Source organism: Sarcophilus harrisii, chromosome 1, assembly GCF_902635505.1.
Source record: "Sarcophilus harrisii chromosome 1, mSarHar1.11, whole genome shotgun sequence".
In the NCBI taxonomy this organism is placed as follows: Eukaryota; Metazoa; Chordata; class Mammalia; order Dasyuromorphia; family Dasyuridae; genus Sarcophilus; species Sarcophilus harrisii.
In genome coordinates, this window is record NC_045426.1 from 551,697,134 (window position 1) to 551,720,345 (window position 23,212).

General features: G+C 33.9%; 1 protein-coding gene across 9 annotated transcripts in view; it reads left to right on the forward strand.

Annotated features, from left to right (window-relative positions):
* Positions 1-23,212, forward strand: part of MAK (male germ cell associated kinase) — a 79,129-nt gene that overhangs the window by 303 nt on the left and 55,614 nt on the right. For all 9 annotated transcript variants that reach the window (XR_004231022.1, XM_031946861.1, XM_031946865.1 and 6 more), the window contains exons 2-3: positions 19,864-20,191; positions 21,560-21,614. Coding sequence is in view for 8 of the 9 variants with exons in the window: in XM_031946861.1 (XP_031802721.1) it covers positions 20,091-20,191; positions 21,560-21,614 (156 nt within the window). In the remaining variant the exon portion in view is untranslated. The remainder of the gene's footprint in view (positions 1-19,863; positions 20,192-21,559; positions 21,615-23,212) is intronic.

The following is a 23,212-nucleotide window of genomic DNA, read 5'->3' on the forward strand; positions in this document are numbered from 1 at the left end:
GGGTGGCTTGGGGGCCTGGCGGGGTGAGGGGCGGGCCGGGCCTGTGGCGGGATGCTGGGAGGAGGTAGTGTGTCTGAGAGAGAGAGAAAGGTGTGTGAGGGACTCCTCTCCCTCGGGAAGCTGGAGGCAGGCACCTGCGGGACGTGAGATGAGGTGTCAGGGTTCGGTTCGAGGAGTCCCGGCTTTCCGGCTCCCTTACCTCTGCCCGCCGCCTCGGGAGGATGCGCTCTCCCGCCCCCGCTGGGACTTGTGCTGAAAATACTCAACTGAAGAGGGCATCATTTGGGGACCCCAAGTTTGATGCAATACTCATTAGAAAGGGAGAGACAGAGAGAGAGATTGAGATTGAATTAGCTTTGGACAGAACACATAATAATATCGCACTCGGATGCAGCCCCGTTGATAGCGTGATCCTTACTTAAGTTGTAAGTCTTTTGAATGAGAAGACTTTGCTTTTGTGTCTCCTCCTTGCTTCCCCCTTCTCCACACCCACCCGGTCCCCGTGGTATTAAGGCTGCATGTGCTGATAACTCCTGAAGGACTCAATAAGCATAAAGTCTCCTTTCAGCAATACGATTTTCTCTCGGCTTAATGATAATTCTGGGTGCCGGAAAATGCTTCAAGGTAGCAAAGCTTTGATGGTCGGAGTTTAATGAAACTAGACATCTGGGAATTTAGGAGTAGGATTAGAAACCTCAAATTCCTGGAAAATGTAGTGAAATGTGGTTTAATAGTTATATTAAATTCTTAATTGATAAACTGAAGATTTTTTTCCTTTTGTTATTTAAAAGAAAAACTTAATTTGAGGAAAGCTATTAGCCCCAAGTTGTGTGTTAAAATCAACTATTCTTTTCGATGATGCCAAACTCCTTATAAAGAAAAACAAAAAGTTGGGAGTCGGCCTTTGGACAGAACAGGATGCATACAGAAAAAGGTTTCTTACTATTTATCTTCCATACATATCTTGTAGTTTTGCCTCCTTCCTCTTATCCCCACACCTAAGTTGGCTAGTATTCTCTCCCCTTTATTAAAAGTTTCCTCAGAAAAGTATCATCAGATATTGTACCACAGTAGAAATTTGATGTGACCTTGGAATAATGACTAAATCTGTTTAGCTTTGTATTCTCATCTATAACATGAGAGGATTGGATTTGATACTGATTTAACAGCTCTAAGTTGGGGGTCCTATGAGGTCAATCTGTAAGGAATTTTCCTATTTTAAACTATGTCTCTAGTTATGGAATGAAAAGATTTCTCTCCTGTTTACTGTACTTCAAGTCTGGACAAATTGAGAATAATATCTATCTGTATACCAAATAGAATCATGAGCACACATTATAAAATGTGGTTTTTTTGGGGGGGGAGGTTGTATATAGGCATACATATATATGCCTTCACTTTTTTCATCTATAAAATGGGGATAACAATATCTGAGCTGCCTACTTCAATGTATTGCTATAAGGAAAGTGGTTTTTTTTTTTTTTAACTTTACAGCCCTATAGAAATGCACATTGTAGCTAATAAATTCAATGTTCATTATGTTCCTTCCCCCCAAAAAATCTCAGTCAATATTGATGTGATCTCTTATAGATATCCTTTTCTTCCTTTCTTCTGTATATGTGTGTATATATATATATATATATATATATATATATATACATAACTGATTATGTGTATGTGTGCATGTACATAAAATTTCTTTTGTGGTTGGAACTTGTAATTTCATCCATTTAGAGAACTCTTGGGTGGAAAAAACTCTTGTCCCTCTACCATATAAAAGGGTTTGAAATCCCTTCCAGATCTGAAATTGTTAACTGTGATTCTAATCTGCTATTCTTTCTACTGTTACACATCCAGTCTCTGAACTTCACTTTCTTCATCTATAAAATGGGGATAACACTATCTGAGCTGCCTACTTCAATGTATTGCTATAAGGAAAGTGGTTTTTTGTTTTTTTTTTTTTTACTTTACAGCCCTATAGAAATGCACATTGTTGCTAATAAATTTAATGTTCATTATGTTCCTTCCCCCAGAAAAATCTCAATTAATATTGATGTGATCTCTTAGAGATATCCTTTTCTTCCTTTCTTCTGTCATCTTTCCCCATCTTCCAATGAGATCACTCAAAATAGAATATTTTAATATTGTTTTGTAATTTCCATTTCCTCAGAAATGAAAAGGACACTTTCCATGAACTGTAGTTCCTTGATCTGGAATCATCCTTGGGTAGAAATTACCTAATCTTCCCTGTCTGGAGACCATAAAACAACAATCTAGTTTATTGTTAAGAGAGACAGCAGTATTTCAGGAGAACAGTGAATCAAGAGTCACAACACTTGAGCCACCAAGAGGATAAATGACTCACCAGGGTCATATACCTGGTTATGTCTCAGAACCTGTTCTTTAAGTACAAATCTTTATGATTTCAAGACTGGTGTGTTCTCTGTGTGTGTAAATATATGCAATATGTTGCATTATGTGTGTATATATATATATATATATATATATAAACATGTATATCTGATCATGTGTAGATAATATCCACGTATATATGTGTGTGTATGTATGATCATAAACAGCTTCAAGACATAAATCAGAGAAGATATATGGTTTATGACATATATTTGTATGGAGAACCTATAGACCTTGTCCATCAGTTTATATATCTGGAAACAAATGGTACAAATGGATTGAGGGGGCCCAGTGTTGAGCATGAGGAAAAGGACCTTTTGGAAATTGCAAAGACCCTTTAATGATCCCATACTTTACATGAAAACAAAGACCCACCTTTTGATATCATTCTATTTGTTTTCTGAAAAATTAAAAATGAATATTGCATAGGGGGCAATGGAAAAATATGTTAGGATATGAAGAGACTGCAACATATAACCTATGAATAACTTAAAAGAATGGCTCTTAAAGATATATCAAGAAATAGTATACTAAAAAGAGAAAATAGATTGGGTATATATGATCAAGTCAAGGAATGACTAATGAATAGCCAGAGTGCTCTCTATATTTATTCATGTTATTAAGAAAAATCAGAGGCTTTCAGCAATACTGGGTGTGGAGTTGTTATATTTAGCTTAAAGATTGGCATGGGCAAAAATTGAAAGGATAAGCAGGTATTGATAGATTGTCATCTATGGTATTGGAGAGAGCTTCTAATCAATATAATTACTTATCTATTTGCATTTTTGGTGTGTATATATTTGTAGATAAATATATTTACATATGTATATATCATGTATATTCAAATGAACATATGTATTTATGAGAATGTATATTTATAGATACACAAGTATACATACATACATATGTGTATATATATATGTGTATGTACGTACATACATATGTATATATAGGTATTGTGTAAGTATACGTATATTTTTGGCCACAAATTGTAGTATAGTGGATAGAAGGGCAAACTTGGAGCCAGAAAGAGCAAGGTTCAAGTATTGTCTGACACGTACTATTCTCTGATACATATGAGCTGTGTAACTATGCACAAATTATCTTCTCAGTGTCTTAAGTAACCCTTTAAGACTGTAAAGTGAAATTAATCTGGACAGTTTCGTTGATGGAATACCCATATTAGAAGTTCCCTATACTAATGAAATAATAATAGTGAAAATTTATATAGCACTTACCACAGATATAGCAAAATCACAGATTAATCATAGAGGAAGAGGAGGGAAAGGGATATTGACAGGGAAGTACGATTATATAAAAAGAAAAAAGCTACTAATGAAAACTTGTTTAAAACAATATTTCTATATATTAAGATTCAGCCCAGACACATTAAATAGAGAACTGACTTATGAGTCAGGCAGATTTGGGTTCAAGACTCACCCCTCACAAATTAGCTGGAGTCACTTTGGGCAGTCACAGATTCTCAATGACCCCAGGCCTTTCTTTAAGCCTGTAAGTGACAGCAGGTAGAGGATGATCTCCTGTGGTGAGGGAATTTCCTCTTGGCAGTCCTTTTTAGGGATGAAATCACTGATTTGCCCTACCACCTCCCAGTTATATCTATAAATATCTATATCTCTATATATATGTGTGTGTGTATGTGTGTGTATGTGTGTATATGTATACATATATGTTTGTATATATGTATGTCTAGAAAGTATAGGCCCTCTCTTTGAGATGACAGTGATGATTTATGAACAAAAGAAAATAGACAATATCTCAACTCCTATTTTGCATTTGTTTTCTCTGCCAAGATCTTTGGAGTGTAAAGAATAGAAACCAAAATGGCTGATGTGTGTGAGATACTCATAAACTGTTCTTGAAGAATTCAAGTCATCTGACTGAGATGATTTCTGTCCTAGGATACTGAAATAACTTGCAGATGTAATTGCTGAGCCATTATATAATACTAGAAGTTCAGGAAGAAAGAATCTTCCTTTGTGGAAGTGGAAGGTCCATGGGTATGGATCATTGTGTTGCAATATAACATCATTATTTTTTTTTTTTGGTGTATTGATTTATTTGATTGATTTTTTTTCCTCTCAGAAAAAAAAATAAGGGATATTAAAAGGAATGACTCAGAGAAGGGAAAAGATAAAATAAATACAGGGAAAATCTAAACAATTAAAAGAATATTTCAATAATAACATTTTAAAAGGTAAGACAACTAGAAAAGGGTGACTGTTGTTACAGTTTCCAAAAAAGGAAGAGAATTTATTTTTACTTTCAACTGAGCTTGATTTTGTTTCCTGACATAATTCTAACGCAGTCTTTAAAAGTACAGATATCGTCAATGTGTAAACCCTAGCCCATTTCAAATCTATGTTTTCTTTAGTGTTGTTTTCACCTCTTCTATATGCATATCTGGGATGGTGATATTAAAAACTAAATGTGGTAGCTCTGTTGTCCTTATTGGTGAAAACATTTGTAATAATTTTTTTTTCAATTTGTTTAAATCCTATTTTTTTTTCTTACTCTTTTTTTTTTCTGTTTTTATCCTCAAATGCCTCTGGTACAGTTTTGTTTATTTGAACAAGTTTTCTTTAAACTATTTTTCCCACCCTCCATTGTTTTTTTCTTATGAAGTAATATTAATCATAATTATCCACAATTCTTCTTTGTAATATTTTACAAGCAAGTTGATATTATAAACTAGTGTTGGCTTTGGCCATCATCTTTTTTCATTTGGCATATAAGTAAAGTATTTACTGATTTGGTGATATTTAGTCTTCTTTGGTGGTCTTTGTTATATTGATTGACTTATACTGATAGAATTTCGGCCTACAATTTATATAACAATTTATACAAATTATATAACGATATTGTTTTAATATCGTTTCTGCTTTTCACTATTTTCATTATCAATTTCTTGTTTCTGTACATTAGGATTAAGTTGTTTCCTTTGGATGTTGTTTCTTTTTATCATTCAGTTTGTGGTTTTTGTTTTGTTTTTACTAATTCTGATCCTTGTTCTAACAAGGCAATGATCTGATTATATCATCAGGGTATACTCATCAATAATTATTTTTTTTCTCATCTTTTAAAACACCATCAATTTTATTTTTGTAATGTTATTTAGTGTTGGCCATTTTCAGTACCACTGATTAATTCTTTTCTTTAAAAAAAAAAAAAAGTATTCATGATGTAAAGGCCTGAGGTTCCTTTCTCTTTGGCATCTTTTATTCTATCTTCCTGAGTTGAGCTTTCCCCGCTTACTTTTCACCGTATTTATCCCCTTTTTTTCGTTGAAGTCATTGAGCATCAAAGCACATATTAATATAATTTTGATGGACTAATCAAGTTTTTTATAATAATTGCTCAACTTTCATCTTTTCTTTTTTGACAACCAATTATTTTCATAGTGATCTTTTTGTAAATACTTGCAATGAACTTTTTATTATGATAATCAAAATGACTCATGAAATGTTTCTACTTACATAAGGTTTTATGTACAAACCGTACAAACAAATGTACAATGTTTATGACAAACCAACTTTTACAAATCTTTGCTTTGCAAGGTGTACTTGTGAGGTTTTATTTAGTTGCAACTTCTTTTTTTCTTCCTGTCTAGTTTCCAGCAAGAATGCCAATTCTACTCCTCCAGCATTATATTCACTCTTTGGACATTAAGCAAGGAATTAATTAGAAAACCAATAGTCAAGTTTAAATTATAAACAGACTTTAAAAATTGTGCAGCTCTTAGTACTCTTTTCCATCTTTCTACTGTTATCATCACAGAAGAAAATGACATACAAGGGACTGCGGATTCTTTTCTATTTTTCTCCACAAGTTCATATTTTGATGCCTTATAGGTAATATGGAGGTGAGCTAGGGCTCTCGAAGGTTATGTTAATTAAACATGTTTATCAGGGTCAACCATATTGGAAGGCCTTGGAGAACTTATGAAGAGGCTCATCACAAGTAGGCTGCCCATTTAGTGATGATTTCTTTGGCCACAGCAACACATTGAACAAACCAAAGAATAAATCCAGTAGAATTAAATATTTCTTGCTCTTGGGTTACAGAAATCAACTTCAGAATTATAAGATGCAGGAAGATATAGCTAAATAGTCACTTATCAAAACATATTTGTTAGTGACCAACTTGTTGATTAATTTTGCTTAACATTGCATATTTGTTATTTGAGAGAATTTCTTGTGTTATATGTGTGTATTTATGCTATAAATATAGGTTTACTGTGGGTGGTGATAGACATGAAAAAATAAGCATCCCTAAAATATTTTAAAATAATATAAAAGAAAAAAGTGAGAAAGATACAAGTAGAATAACTGTGTTGTTACTTTGTTAATGCACATATATAATATAAATATTTATTTAGTTAAATACTGACCTTAATGGAAATTCACATATTATTGTATAAATCTATTCCTTATTCTATATGCTGAAATATTTGTTGATGAACATTAAATTCATCATCAAAAAATTTAAAAGAAATTATAAAAGCTAGGGTGTTTTAATTTATTGCAAGCTTAATATGGTCAACAGTGGAATATTGCTATCAGCTAATGTCACAGAGAGTCACTGTGTTCAGGTCTGAGATGTACTTTGCTCTGTGTGATCACCTATGAAGTATTGTATTCAATTCTATGTGTCATGGTTTAGAAAGAATTCTGATAAGAAATGAAGGCAACTTTCAAAAAGGACAATTGTGATGGGGAATGCGCATAACCCTTGTGATAGATGAAGACTGGTTGAAGGAATAGGGAATGTTTAAGCTTTCATTAAATATTTGAAGGACTGTCTTAAAAAAAAAAAAAAGGAAATCAGACTTGTTCTGCTTTGCCTCAGAGGTAATAACTAGGAGTAATGGATGGAAGCTGAAAAATAAATTTAAAGATTATGTAAGGAAAAACGTATATGAATTTGAACTATCCAGAAATGGAATAAGCCACCTCTAGAGGCAATAGTGAATTCCCTCAATAAATGGACTTTTTCTTAAAATAGTCAGGAGCATATATTTAAAACCGACAGTAAGCATCATATGCAATGGGGAAAAACTGGAACCTTTCCCAGTAAGATCTGGAGTGAAGCAGGGTTGCCCATTATCACCATTATTATTCAATATTGTATTAGAAACACTAGCCTCAGCAATAAGAGTCGAGAAAGAGATGAAAGGAATTAGAGTAGGCAATGAGGAAACCAAACTATCACTTTTTGCAGATAATATGATGGTATACTTAGAGAACCCCAGAGATTCTACTAAAAGCTATTAGAAATAATTCATAACTTTAGCAAAGTTGCAGGATACAAAATAAATCCCCATAAATCCTCAGCATTTTTATACATCACCAACAAAATCCAACAGCAAGAGATATAAAGAGAAATTCCATTCAAAATAACTGTCGACAGCATAAAATATTTGAGAATCTATCTACCAAAGGAAAGTCAGGAATTATATGAGCAAAATTATAAAAAACTTTCCACACAAATAAAGTCAGACTTAAATAATTGGAAAAATATTAAGTGCTCTTGGATAGGCCGAGCGAATATAATAAAGATGACAATACTCCCTAAACTAATCTATTTATTTAGTGCTATACCAATCAGACTTCCAAGAAAATATTTTAATGATCTAGAAAAAATAACAACAAAATTCATATGGAATAATAAAAGGTTGAGAATCTCAAGGGAATTAATGGAAAAAAAAAATCAAATGAAGGTGGCCTAGCTGTACCTGATCTAAAACTATATTATAAAGCAGCAGTCACCAAAACCATTTGGTATTGGCTAAGAAATAGATTAGTTGATCAGTGGAATAGGTTAGGTTCACAAGACAGAATAGTCAACTATAGCAATCTAGTGTTTGACAAACTGAAAGATCCTAACTTTGCGGATAAGAATTCATTATTTGACAAAAACTGCTGGGATAACTGGAAATTAGTATGGCAGAAATTAGGCATGGACTCACACTTAACACCATATACCAAGATAAGATCAAAATGGGTCCATGATTTAGACAATAAAGAATGAGATTATAAATAAATTAGAGGAACATAGGATAGTTTATCTCTCAGACTTGTGGAGGAGGAAGAAATTTGTGACCAAAGATGAACTAGAGATCATTACTGATCACAAAATAGAAAATTTTGATTACATCAAATTAAAAAGCCTTTGTACAAACAAAACTAATGCAAACAAGATTAGAAGGGAAGCAACAAACTGGGAAAACATCTTCACAGTTAAAGGTTCTGATAAAGGCCTCATTTCCAAAATATATAGAGAATTGACTCTAATTTATAAGAAATCAAGCCATTCTCCAGTTGATAAATGGTCAAAGAATATGAATAGACACTTTTCAGATGATGAAATTGAAACTATTACCACTCATATGAAAGAGTGTTCCAAATCACTATTGATCAGAGAAATGCAAATTAAGACAACTCTGAGATACCACTACATACCTGTCAGATTGGCTAAGATGACAGGAAAAAATAATGATGAATGTTGGAGGGGGATGCGGGACACTGATACATTGTTGGTGGAGTTGTGAACGAATCCAACTGTTCTGGAGAGCAATCTGGAATTATGCCCCAAAAGTTATCAAACTATGCATACCCTTTGATCCAGCAATGCTACTACTGGGCTTATACCCCAAAGAGATACTAAAGAAGGGAAAGGGATCTGTATGTGCCAAAATATTTGTGGCAGCCCTGTTTGCAGTGATCAAAACTGGAAAATGAATGGATGCCCATCAATTGAAGAATGGTTGGGTAAATTGTGGTATATGAATGTTACGGAATATTATTGTTCTGTAAGAAATGATCAGCAGGATGAATACAGAGAGGCTTGGAGAGACTTACATGAACTGATGCTAAGTGAAATGGGCAGAACCAGGAGATCATTATATACTTTAACAACGATACTGTATGAAGATGTATTCTGATGGAAGTGGATTTCTTTGACAAAGAGACCTAACTCAGTTTTAATTGATCAATGATGTACAGAAGGAGCTACACCTAAAGAAAAAACACTGGGAAATGAATGTAAACTGTTTGCAGTTTTGTTTTTCTTCCTGGGTTATTTCTATCTTCTGAATCCAGTTCTCCCTATGCAACAAGAGAACTGTTCGGCTCTGCACACATATATTGTATCTAGGATATACTGTGACATATTTAACATATATAGAACTGCTTGCTATCTAGGGGGAGGAGGTGGAGGAAGAGAAGGGAAAAATTGGAACAGAAGTGAGTGCAAGGGATAATGTTGTAAAAAATTACCCTGGCATGGGTTCTGTCAGTAAAAAGTTATTATAAGAAAAAAAAAAGAAATAGAAGAAAAAAATATTGAATTCCCTATTTTTTTTGTGGCTGCCTATTCCCCTAATTGAAAATCAATCTCAGGTAAGAGTGTTTAACAACTTTATTAGATTTTGAGGGGTTATTTGGAAAAGAAATCAATTTTTCTTATTTGAACTACATTATTTTCAGTAATGGATTTTTTAAAACTGGTATATTGTAGCTGACAGAGAACTGGAAAGAATATTTTAAATATTTGGGTTTTTTTTATTATGCCTCTTTTCCATATGTACAAATTTATTTTCTTTATTACATAATATAAGTAGATGTATATTTCTGATGATTTTCTATTCAAAAACACTGGCATTTTAAAGACTCCTTTTGAAACTTTCCTCATGGCATTATAGGATGGTTTATAAATCATGTCAAATCAAAAACTGAAAACTTTAATCTATATAAGAGCTGATTAACATATAAATTAAGCTTTTTTGTCCTCTAAGTGTACCTTGCTTTAATCTTTCTTTAATCTTATGTAAATAGATTAGCAGTATGGACCTAAAAATAAGGCTTAGGTTTCCAACAGAATTTCTCTTTTAGGTCATCTTAACACAACTGTAGAACAGGAAGAAAATGGAGTTGAAGGAAAGAAGAAAGGATATATTTGCTTGTTTATTGTATTTTGTTAAATACATATATAATTTATTGTGCATAAGAAAGGATATATCCTATATAAATGTGTTTCTGTATATGTATATACATATGGGAATGAGAATCTATATGTATGTGTCTATATATATATATATATATATACAAGCATTTGTATATATTATGTATGGACTACAACGGATGCTCTAAAGGGTAGAAAAATGTTTTAAAAAGACAGGAAATGTGAACTAAGAGAGGAATTCAATAAATATTAGTTAGTTGGATGATTTTTTAAAATTTCATTTGGGCCATAAATAGTTTTCTGGTTATATTTGCTAAAGATTATACTTATGTGTATATGGTTAAATTTCTTAAAGATTATGCTTATTTGCATATATAACTTTTACTAAGTTTTATAACAGTATATAAAAATGAAAATATTAATACAAATGAGCATTACTTTGTTCCTAACTTGCAGAATTCATTTTACTTAGGCAAAACAGAGAGGTAGATATTATAACTAAACGTGTCTCAAACGCTCACATTATCTGTATTCTCTTGTATTTTTAGAAGTTTAGTTATCAATTACATTTTAATCTGATTCACCAGCATAGCTCTGATGTAGAAAGAGCGTTTTCTAAAATATTTGCTTGGGATCTAGGATTTAAATTTACTCTATTTCTAAATATAGTCTAAATCTCAGTTGTACACTTGCTTGAAAACATTTTAATTGTGATTATGATTAATGAATGACAATACTTTTTTTTTTTTTCCTGGTGAGACTGGAGAGGAAAAACTGTGAAATGCTTTATTACAGGCCATCCTTAACTTACTAATGGTTTATGTTCCAAAAGTTAATTTTTAAATCAGTTGTTTGGAACTCCAAATATATTTTCCTGTAGAAACAGTGCTATAAGAGAATGACCCATAAAATATCAAGTTAACTTGTTATGTAACTGAAGCAATAAATATAACTCAATGATTCTCCAGGGTATCTAAAACCATATGATTGAGAGGTGGGGGAAGGAGAAAAGAAGCAAGGAAAGAAAAAAACATTTATTAACTGTTTTCTATGTATCAGGCAATGTGCTAAAGTTTGGGGATACAAATACAAGAGGTAGCTGCCCTCAAAGAGCTTGCCTATTAATGGGCAAAGTGAAAGAAGAAAGGTGATAAAGTTATCTAATGAGAGCCTGATTTAAATTCAGAGAAAGTTGGATGTAAAGGCCGACCATGCTGGGACCTTGAGGAAGAAGATACTTGGGGGAAAGATGGCTGCTTAATTGGGGCCAGGAGGTGGCAGGACCACAGGACCAAAGGGACTTCCAAGAGCCCATCTGTAGAGAAGGGAGGGAGGGAGAACAGACCGTCACCTTTCTTTCCTGACTTGTCCATAACCCCATCCTGATACTCAATTAGGGGAACTGGGTCTTGTAGACCCTCTGTTACTGCCCTCCCACAGCATCTTAATCAGCTCTTTCCATTATCCATGATCCATGTTCCATGGCTGCCTCTTTTCGCCTTCTTTGTCCTTCTTCCATTAGTGTATCCCTTCCCACAGCCTACCTGCTCTTTGCCAGATATCAAGAAGTCAGGGATGGAATTAAATACATCCCAAGTTGTCCCACTCCTTGTGATCCCAGTCGAGGCTTTCTTGGCAAAGAAAGATGCAGAAGCAGAGTGAAGTGATAGGCCTGGGGTTCCGCAGTTAAAGTGTCCGAGGCCTACTTTGAGTTCAGGTGGAGGGGTCTCCCTTACTCCAAGTCTGACTACCTATGGTGCCACCTACCTGCCTCTACAAAAACAAAAATGAAGTAGGGATGCTTTCGCACATCTTTTGATCCTTTCTGGGACACTTAGATTTTTAAAAAGAATGCTTATTGACCTAAATAAATCTCTTGGTGGGGGTATTTCAGACATTAATAGTGAAAAGTTTTGGGCAACAAGAGGCTATTTCATTGGTATATTGCCATCCAGGTGGCTGGCTTGTGGTCATTCCAATTAAATTGTTCAGGTTTTCATTGACATAGCCACTTCTGAGGCCTGATCCTCAATCCTGTGATGCTAGCATCCTGGTTCTTCCATGCCCAAAACACTTCAGCTCTCAGCTTCAGGCATTTCTCTGCCTGTTCCCGATGCCTGGTATACTTCCTCCACTGTTCTGCCTGCTTGCCTGCCTCTCTTGACTTCCTTTTAAGTCCCAACTAAAATCCTATCTTTTACTAGAAGCCTTTCCCAACCCTCTCTTAATTCTGGTCCCTTTTCTCTTTGTGTACATTTGTTTTTATGTGTCTCTCCCACTAGATTACAAATTCCTTGAGTGGAGATTCTTTTGCCTCTTTTTCTATACCTAAGCCTAACATGCTTAATATTATGCCTCGCACTTAGCAAATGTTTACTGACTGGTTGATTCTAGCTTGATGAATCAATAGATGTATAGTTAATATTAAATAGGTGTGAAAATTAGGTACTGGGAATTCAAAAAGCTTGCATTCTAATGGAATGAGAATAGAGTAGAGAACCTAAGCATATAGATGTGAAGTGGGTTGTGGTCCCTTTAAGAAATTGTATTTCCTATTGATCTGTGATTCCTTTCAGATTCCCAGCCCCTCCTGGCTAAGACATATCCTCCCCAGACAAGTTGTCTTTCCAAGATGCCAAAGCCTTTGAGTCAATTACAAATCCTGATCAAAAAGCATCCCTTTGAATTCTAATAGGAGATCTGGGCTTGTCCCAGGCCCCACTGGTTCTGATCTGCTTGGGCTGTCCCAACCCCCCACTAAGACACCCAGTATAATAAGCTTCCATCAACTAAAGTCTTTGCAGATGGATCTTGGCAGCTCCCTTTGCTGCCAAGACCTTCTGTCCACTGAGAACTGCATTTCATTCCAGAAACCCTAATCTTATTTTGGTTCCCTAAATCTAAACTTTATCACATGTAGATAAATCCAAAGCATATACCAGGAAGACAGTAAGTAATCTTGGAGGGGAAAGTATTAGAGTGGGACCCCAGGAAAAAACAAATGCAGAAAGGTTGAGTTGACTTTTGAAGAAAATCAGAAATTCCTTGAAGCACAAATTGGAAAGGAAATATTCCAAACATGGAGTCCGTCCAGTGCAAAGGCACATAAATGGAAGATGTCTTCCGTATTGTGTAGGGCAAGCAATGTGGTTTCTCAGAAACTGTCTGCTAAAAGTAAGAGAAACCTTAGGCCTCAGTTTTGCTTTCTTAGAAATCATGTAATCTTGAAGAAACAAAACTTTTTATGTTGTTACCTCATCTCTAATCAGCCCATTATCATCCATGGTATAATAGTGCCCAGTATTCTTTTTTTTTTTTTTAAAGAATTGTTTTCTTTAGTCACTTTCTATGCTTCCTTTTATAAGTTTTCATAGCTCTCATGCATTGCTCTTCTTTTTCTCCATTTTTCTTTTATCACTCTTTTTAGATGTGATTTTTAACTCTTCCAAAAGAGCCTTTTGAGTTTTTAGAATTAATACAGAAATTATTAATTATTAACTAGAATTAATACAGAAATTTAGAATTAATACAGAAATAATACATTTCAGAATCTTACCAGAAACCAGAGTTTCTTCCTAGCCTATAGTTTATATAATTCATCCCATTTTTTACTATTGGGAATTTATCCTTCTCTAATCCTGTAGTGCCTCTCTCATTAGTATTTTATTTTTTTTTATTTAATAGCCTTTTATTTACAGGATATATACATGGGTAACTTTACAGCATTAACAATTGCCAAACCTCTTGTTCTAATTTTTCGCCTCTTACCCCCACCCCCACCCCCTCCCCTAGATGGCAGGATGACCAGTAGATGTTAAATATATTAAAATATAACTTAGATACACAATAAGTATACATGACCAAAACATTATTTTGCTGTACAAAAAGAATCAGGCTCTGAATTATTGTACAATTAGCTTGTGAAGGAAACCAAAAATGCATGTGTGCATAAATATAGGGATTGGGAATTTAATGTAATGGTTTTTAGTCATCTCCCAGAGTTATTTTTCTGGGCATGGCTAGTTCAGTTCATTACTGCTCCATTAGAAATGATTTGGTTGATCTCGTTGCTGAGGATGGCCTGATCCATCAGAACTGGTCATCATCTAGTATTGTTGTTGAAGTATATAATCTCATTAGTATTTTAGTACCTCTCTGTAGTATCTATCTCTTTCTTCCCAATATTTTCAGTATTACTGATAGTCATTCAGGAACTATATTTGTCATTTTTAGTATGCTAGATATATTTTATCTGCATTTGGTATCAAACTAGGTTACCAATTCACTATTAGCCATTTTTGTTTTCCATTTGGCCCAATTACTACTTTTCTTGGCAGAGATTAAAAATACACAATAATAGTTGAGCAATAGTACCCTCTTTCTTTTGTCAAATGTCATCATCTCTATTCTTCTGAGCAATTGATCTTGTCCCTTTTTGTCCTAATACAACTTTTTTATGTATATTTTTTATCGATCTCAGATCTCTTTGAGCTTTTGCATTCTTGTATCTATTAATAACTTTTGGATTCCTTCTGTTACCTGTCTTTTTATTTTTGTAATAAAATATGTTAAGTTATGTATGTGTATATTTTAAAGATATATTTGTGAATTTCCTGTATATCATTTGTGGTTTTCTTGTATTTCATCCTTAAGAAATTGTCATTCCACCTGTGCTGACTTCCCCATGAAATTTCAATCTAAGGTCCTTTTTCTACTCCCTCAGAATCCTAAAAAATATATGTGTATATAGTGAGAGGAGGGACTCATCAGACTATGAGCTACTTTCATTTCTTCTTCTATTACAAATTCCAAGGTGGAATGATTACTTATTTCCAAAGTTCCTATCATTTCCACTCTTTTGTTAATGTGTTGGATCCAGAATAGAATTTCCTTATGTTGGTTTCTTTTACCTTGTGACGGATGAAATTATAATTAAGACAAATCAAGAAATTATTAGAGTCTCTGCATTTGGGGGGGAGGGAATGTGAATAAAGGGGACTGGGAATAAGGAAGGGAGAAGGAAAGAGGGGAGAAGGAAAAACAGAGGGAGAGAGAAATCTTAATCAGATGGTTAGGTAATTGAAGTCCTATCATGATAGCATACATTTGTGCCATGTTTACAAGCTATTTTGTAAAACCTATCCACTTTCTTTTTCTCTCCAGATGTTCTCTAATTTACTTATCCCTCAGTCTAAGGACAAAAATTCTCTCTATACAAAAAATTTGCAAGGAAAAGATATGTGGCTCCTAGGACCCACAGGCCCTCTAGAAAAGCTATCCTAACTTCCAGATATTTTGTGGGTCCACATTAGCTTAAAAAATAGCTCCTGAATATCCACCAAAATATTTATTTTTATTAATCATCCAATAAGATAAAAGTAACTCAGAGCAAAGGCATTTGATGAAATAGAATGGCAGTATATTAAGAAACACATTACTAGTAAGAAAAATCAGAATCAAAATACTTCCTGAGGGCTTACCTTATACTCAGCAAAATAGCAAAGATGACAAAAGATGGGAATAATTGGTGTTGGAGGGCCATGGAAAGAAAGGAACACCTATACACACTTGGTGTGGTTGTGAAATTGTTCCAACTATTCTGGAAAGCTGTTTGGAATTATGCCCAGAAAGTAACTAAAATGTCCATACAATTTGACCCAAATATCCTAACAACTATATTAGAGATATGACCCAAAAAGCCAAAGATAGAAGGAATGGACCCATATATACCCAAATATTTATAGCAGCATATAGCAAACATGGTCGAAGCTTATCTATTACCAAACATCAAATTGTGGTACATAAATGTAATAGGATATTATTGTGCCATAAGAAATCATGAATATAAAGAATTCAGAAAATCATGGGAAGATTTGTATGAACTTTTGGAAGGTGAAATAAGTAGAACCAATAAAATGGTATATACACCAACTACAAAAATGTAAATGGAAAATGTAAATATTAAACAACAACAAAAATTGTTATAAAATCATAGTGCCCAAGCCTTCCTTCCCTTGTAGAGGTGGGGGACTAGGTTTGAAACATATTATATAATGTTGGACTTGTTGATGTGTTAGTTTTACTAAATTGCTTCTTCTCCCTTTTTTCTTATTTGTTGTAAGGGTGACATAAAATATATCAATAAAAACTTTTAAATTTTAAAAAGAAAAAACATGGTAGTAAAATAGTAGTACAACATTTTTTTTCTTAATTCTCTCCTGTCAATAAACATATCATCAGTAAGAAGAATAGAGACACTTACAGAACATTTGGGGGAGATACACACACAGATTATACATGTGGCCAAAATGAATTCATAGAGGGACATACATCTAAGAAAAATATGTGGTCAAGGAGCATGTGCAGAGAGATACACACATAGAGCTAACACACTTGGCCAAGGCACATATGGAGAGGGATAGTAAAACTTCTCAAAACTGAAGAGTTGCCAGTGTCCCCTTGCAATGTCATTGTACTTTGTTACTCCTGCTTTCTGTTGTTGTTGTATGGTGTGCAATCTCTGCCAGGCATATAGTCTCCTTTAGACATATGGGGTGTGTAATTTTTTCTGACCTTTGATGATACATATTTTCTACCATCTTTGCAGATATTCTTCTTGGCTGATCTGACGTATATACTGCTGGGTGGTGTTTTGCTGGTCTTATAATTGCCATTCTGCTAATAGTCTGCTAACAGACCCCGAATTTCATCTTTTCAGGGTTCCTGCATACCATCCTGGATCCTAATATATAGTGGCTAGGAAACTGTTTCCTAATAAAAATGAGTGGACTTACAGCTTTTTAGTTATATCTGTGCATCACTACAGTCAGCTAAGCAGCAAAGCCAGGCAGAATATCATAAACTGATTATATCCATGTTTCTTTTTTTTACCTAAAATTATATCTGTTAATCATGTTCTTGTTCCAAACTCCTCTCTCTAATATAGAATTAGAAAATCCATGCATTGCCCACTTAATTCAGCTTTGTATATCCCATATATCTAAACCCATTGGGGGAAAGAAACCACTAGAAGTATGTGGCTATCAGGTCCCACGGTTTGTCTCAGTCCTAGGATAATTTCATATTTCAAGCAAAAGAAAAAGGAGAACATGAGGGAGTACAACTCCTTAGATGGAGCATAGAGGTATTGCTATTTACCTCTGTTCCAAATTCTTGCCTTATGTATCTGTTGCCCTATTTTTGGAAAGCCTATTTCCATTCATTTTAATGGGGGAAAATTATGTAGTGTTTTTGGATCCTCAGAGATATGCCTTTTTTGATCAAACATGAATAAATAACAAGGTCATAAATGGCTGCTTAGTTGATATCACTTAGAGAAAGGAGAAAAAAGAAATGTATAGGTATTGAGGTGTGTTAAGAACAATTTGATGCCTAGAGAGGCCTAGAGAACACTGCTTACTTCCAAAGGATTACCATTTTCTTCATCCTCTTCTGGAGCATCTTTCAGTGAATTTAGAAAAAACAAACAAAAAAAGTAAGATAAAAACCAAACAAATAGGCATAATAAAGGCCTCTTGGAATACCCAGAGTATTAGGTAGATTAATTAGCAACAAATTGGTCAGCTTTGTTGGTTCTGAAACCAAAATGATGGACTCGTTAGTCTTTATGTACAGCATTCCATCTTATCTCTGCTTTTGCAAAGTCTCTTTTCCATTCCTGAACTTCTCCCCTTCTTCACTCAGCTTCCTTTAAAGCTCAACTCAAGCCCTATCTTCTATTTCAGGTTAATTTCAATCCTCTTCAGTTGCTAGTATTAGTATTCTTCACCCACAGTTACTCTGTTCACTTAGTATAGACTTTGTAACTTGCACACTATTTTCTAAAGTAAAGAAGAGTGGGAAGGACGAGACATTTCTTCTTTATCTTTATATTCCCAGGACATAGTTCAGGATAAGCACATAGCAGGCATTTAAGGTTTATTGAATGAAGGAATAAGTAAAGATACTATAATAAAATAAAAACAAGCTTCTCAACAAGTTCATTGTTTAAAATGCCCTCTCACATTTTGGTATCCTCTCACTTATCATAAAAGATCAATTTAAATTAATTGAAAGAATTACCATCCACATAGTTGTTAGTCACATGCTTTTCATAACATTCATAACAATTCGTATATATTTTGTGTTTCTATTTCTAATTTTTTTGTACGTTATAAATGCACAAGTGGGATCATAGAATGATAGCTGTAGAGCTAGAAAGGACTTCGAAAATCATCTAGTCCAATTCTTTCATTTTACAGATGAACAAATTAAGTCTTAGAAAATTTATACATTATTTCATGTGATTAAATAATTAAGGCAATAAGTTTTTAAATTTTTCAAATAATGAAAAAGACAAGATTATTATTTGAAGTTACAAAACTATAGTGAATTTTCAGTATGTATTAATACTTCATCAAATAAACTTGATTATATAGCAACACCTAGATTATTTTTGATAGTATACCTTGAAGAAATGTTTTAATTATAATTCATTTCACAAATGATTTATTGTCAAAGCCTTACAATGTTTTTCTAATGTATATTGTACCATTTGACAAAAACTAGCAGTTGACTGAAAATCTGCAGGTAGCTTCTAGGATGCTGCTACTTATATGAGGTGTTCCTAAAGGTCTGCACTAATCTGTTTTTAAAAGTGATGACTTTTATATTATTATCTAAAATAAAAAGTGTTAAGCCTTTGGTGTTATCGGTTAATCATTACTTTTTTATTGTTTATTTATACCATGATGTGTGGTATAGAGTAGCAAAATAGTGTTTTGTGAAAGATCACCCAATAAATCATTATAGAAATTAAAATTTTCCAGTCTACAATAAACTGACTGAGACAGAGCTATTAGTCAGTGGCACTCTAATGAAGTAGATCTCAGATCTTCCTCATGATCTGAGATGTACTCTCTTCTGGTATGTTGTTTTTAATAGGGTTTGATACCCAAATATGCAAAAGAAGGATAGTGAAATACAGGATTTCATTGGTTGATAAAACTTGCCTTTGAAAGGCCAAAAATAAGATATCAGCATGAGTATGTCAAGTTGGATAAAGAATGGAACATCTCCCCTGACTAAGAGATCATCATAAGACTGTTATCCATGATGGAGAAGAGATGATGTTCTGGAAGTAAAATAAATTGGAGAATTTTTCAAAATATCATGGTATCACAGACCATTTCATGCTGGGTTTGGGCATAAAATCTGAATAAAACATTATGGAGATATCTTTCTCAGTATTCTTGTGTAAATGTACCTTATGACTTAGTAAACAGGTAGTGAAAGGTTGAAGCCCACTAAAAGAACATATCTTTCTAATTATTTCTTATATGATTTATGTAAAATACCACACTGATTAATATTGATTGGAATAGAATAGGGGTCCAAATGAATTATTTCTCATATCTTTTCATGTAGTCTCTGAAGAAAACATCTCATTTTTGTTTTTCTTTTTTTAAGGATGTGAATAAGAATGGACACATTATTTATTTGCCAGATTCTTTATTCCTGGATCTCATGAACTTATAATCTCGGGGAGGACTATATATTAAATAATGATACACCAGTCACAGATCTTAACAACATTTTGAAGGAAAAGAAAGATTTTTTTTAAAAGAAGCATACAAGTTTCTTCTCTACAAGTAAACAATTTAATTTAATAACTTTGGCTGCATCCATTTTCCAAAATGAACCGATATACAACGATGAGACAACTAGGAGATGGCACCTATGGGAGCGTACTTATGGGAAAAAGCAATGAATCTGGAGAGCTGGTGGCTATCAAAAGGTAGCATTTTTTTTATGTTTCCAAATTAGTTTTTGAGACCAGTTTATAGTTTACTGTTAGTCTGAGATTCATGGAGTCTGCAGTCTGTTAGATTTGAGGGTATAGCATGAATACAAAGAGACTTAGTGCAAGGTAAGGAGTAAAGGGAAAAAGGAGAAAGCAGAGAAAGACTTATAGCAACATTTGAGTAGCAAAAGAGAACGTGGGGAGACCAGAAAAGAACTTTCATAAGAATTGGCATCTGAAGTAAAGAAGAAAAATATTCTTAAAGGTGGAAAAGAAGAAGAAATATATTCTCTGCATTGGCTATATGACTTGTGCACATTCACAGAGGCAGAGGAGATGGCACCCCATGTTGAGGAAATAGCAAATAATTAAGATGCCTAAAACACAGAGTGAGTAAAAGGGAATAATGTATACATTAGTGAGGAAGGCTAAAATGCAAGATTGAGATTGTGGAGCACCTTTAATTGCAGGTTATCCTAGAGGGAATAGAAGATTTTTAAAAAGGGTAAATGTCAAGATTGGCCCTATCCCTGGGGAATAAAAGGATTAGAAGAGATGACTTTCAAAATCGCTTTCTCTCTAGCATCCCCTCTTGGTTGTCAGGTTTTAAAAATCCAGGATAAAATTTAAAAGAAACTAGTAGTGTTCTTGTCTGATATGGAGGCTCTTCCTTCAGCCTTGTCCCACCTGAAGTACTTTTTCTCACTCTAACCCCCCCCTTCTAAACCAGCCTGGCTTAAGGGATCTATAGAGCTCATCTCTCACAGGTATAGCATACTACACTTTTAACCCAGTTATCTTATCATTCTATCACTGGAGATTTAGTCATGGTTTGAAATAATCTTGCTTGTAGTACCACCTCAGGGTCTATCCTTTCTGGAGCAATTGGTTTTTCAGTTGCCTAGAAGTTGGGTTTCTCCTTCTCCCTAGTCAGGTGGAAAGAGCTGCAAGCTGGGCCTAGAAATGTCACTGATTATTGCTAAAAGGGGTGAACTTATTGTCCCTAGGCTTCTCCTTCCTCCCCTTCCTTTTTTGCCCCACTCTTACTATTTTATCTCCAGGGATCCACTTTGCCCAAAGGCTCCCCTTCCACTCCTTTTTTCTCAAAGAAATAAAAGCATGATCAAAAGTCTTTTAAATTTTCCTTTTGACAGATCTCCCTAAAGTGAAGATCTTGGTCACTTAGGTTAGGTTAATTAGGGGCATAAAAGTATTCAAATCGTAGAGAGGATTATTAGCTGTGTATTAATAATTAAGAAATTAAAGCTAAACTATTTTCTTAAACTTATCGTCAGCACAATAAAAAAACTTGAGTTCTTCCAGTACTGATGCCAATGTACACTAAATTTTTCTTTATTTCAGAATGAAAAGAAAATTCTATTCTTGGGATGAATGCATGAACTTGAGAGAAGTTAAGGTAAAACTCTAGAGGATCCCTAAAATTCATCTATTCCCTCTCTTTGCCTCCATGAAAGGCATTAGCTATATCATATACACTGTGTATGCTTGTGTTATTCTTAAAGATTTTCTAGGAATATTTTTAAGTTGAGGGATATGTCTAAATTATTATTGAAGACTAAGGCAATGGACAAAATCTCTTACATTATACCTTTGGACAAGAGTAAAAGGTCTAACATTTCATACAGGAAAATCTTTGAGAGTACTCCTATTGACAGATTGTGCTGTCTGAAGACCAGTTTAGCTAAGTATGGAGGATTTTATTACTAGTAGGCTGACCATCTAGTTCATAAATCCTTTGACCAGAGCAGCTCAGGTAACAAAAATTAAAAGCTGCCCACAGTTCTATGTATTGTCCTCCTACCTCCACAGTTATAAGGTTGGAGTGTTTGTTAGCCTTCTTCAGATACTTAACAGATTATGACCCTGGGTCATTACCTTCAAATTCATATTTCAATTTTCTTATCTTTACAAAATATTTATGAGAATGATCTACATATAAAGTCTGTTGAAGAAAATATGAGAAGAAAAAAGTAGGCTTTTGCAAACATTTTTAATCGCAACTTATATCTTTAGAGTCATGTTAAGTAGTTGACTAAGACAAAGAATACAAGATCCTGCTGTTATTGTTCATTGATTACAAAACTGTCATTAAATTATGAGAGTAATATTCAACCTTAAAGATTCTTCTCCAACAAAAAAAGTCTGTCATGTATACATTATTATCATAAAGTGCCTAAATAAGTAGAACCACAAAGGTAACTGTTAGCAGCCCTCTGTTAATGACAAATGAGGCATAAATCAGAAAGATACACATTTGTGAAGTTCTTCAAATAGAAAACATTCCTCATGACGGTAGGTCCTCCAAATGTTCCCATTTACAGATGATCTTGTGCTGATTTCATCAAGCCCTAAAGTATTAGGAGACGACCTGAATGAAATCCATGTTAGTCTGATAATCTCTACAGGAAAAACTAAGGATGAAAAATTACTTTTGTCTAGATAATAATAATGCATTTAGATTGCCATTCATGGTGTATTAGAAAAAATGGTGGGCTTGGAGTTGGAAAGACCTTGTAGGCACTTTGAGGACAGAAACTGTTTCATTTATGCTTTTTATTTCCTGCCCCTGACACAGCAATCTGACATATGCTGGCACTTGATACTTGTTGATAATTTGATTGATTGAAAATGTGGTTTCAAATCCTGGTTCAGATAACTTACTAACAATATGACCCTTTTAAAATTATTTGACATTTCTGACCCTTAGTTTCTTCATTTATAGCACAGGAATAATATCATATCCTTTACAGAGTAAATATATAGATATGATTTTCTTCGTGCCTTTCAACTAACTACATGACTGTAAAGGTTCAAGTTGCTGTAGAAAATTATAAAAATTTGTTCCCTTCTCATATTTATGTCAAGGTTACCCCTTGATAAATGTGTAATTATTCTCAAAAAGATTTTTTAAAGGCAATAAACAAGAAATATGAGTTGGTAGATATTGCTACTAATATTTTGATATACTAAAATTCAGTGTTATCTTTTTTCTAT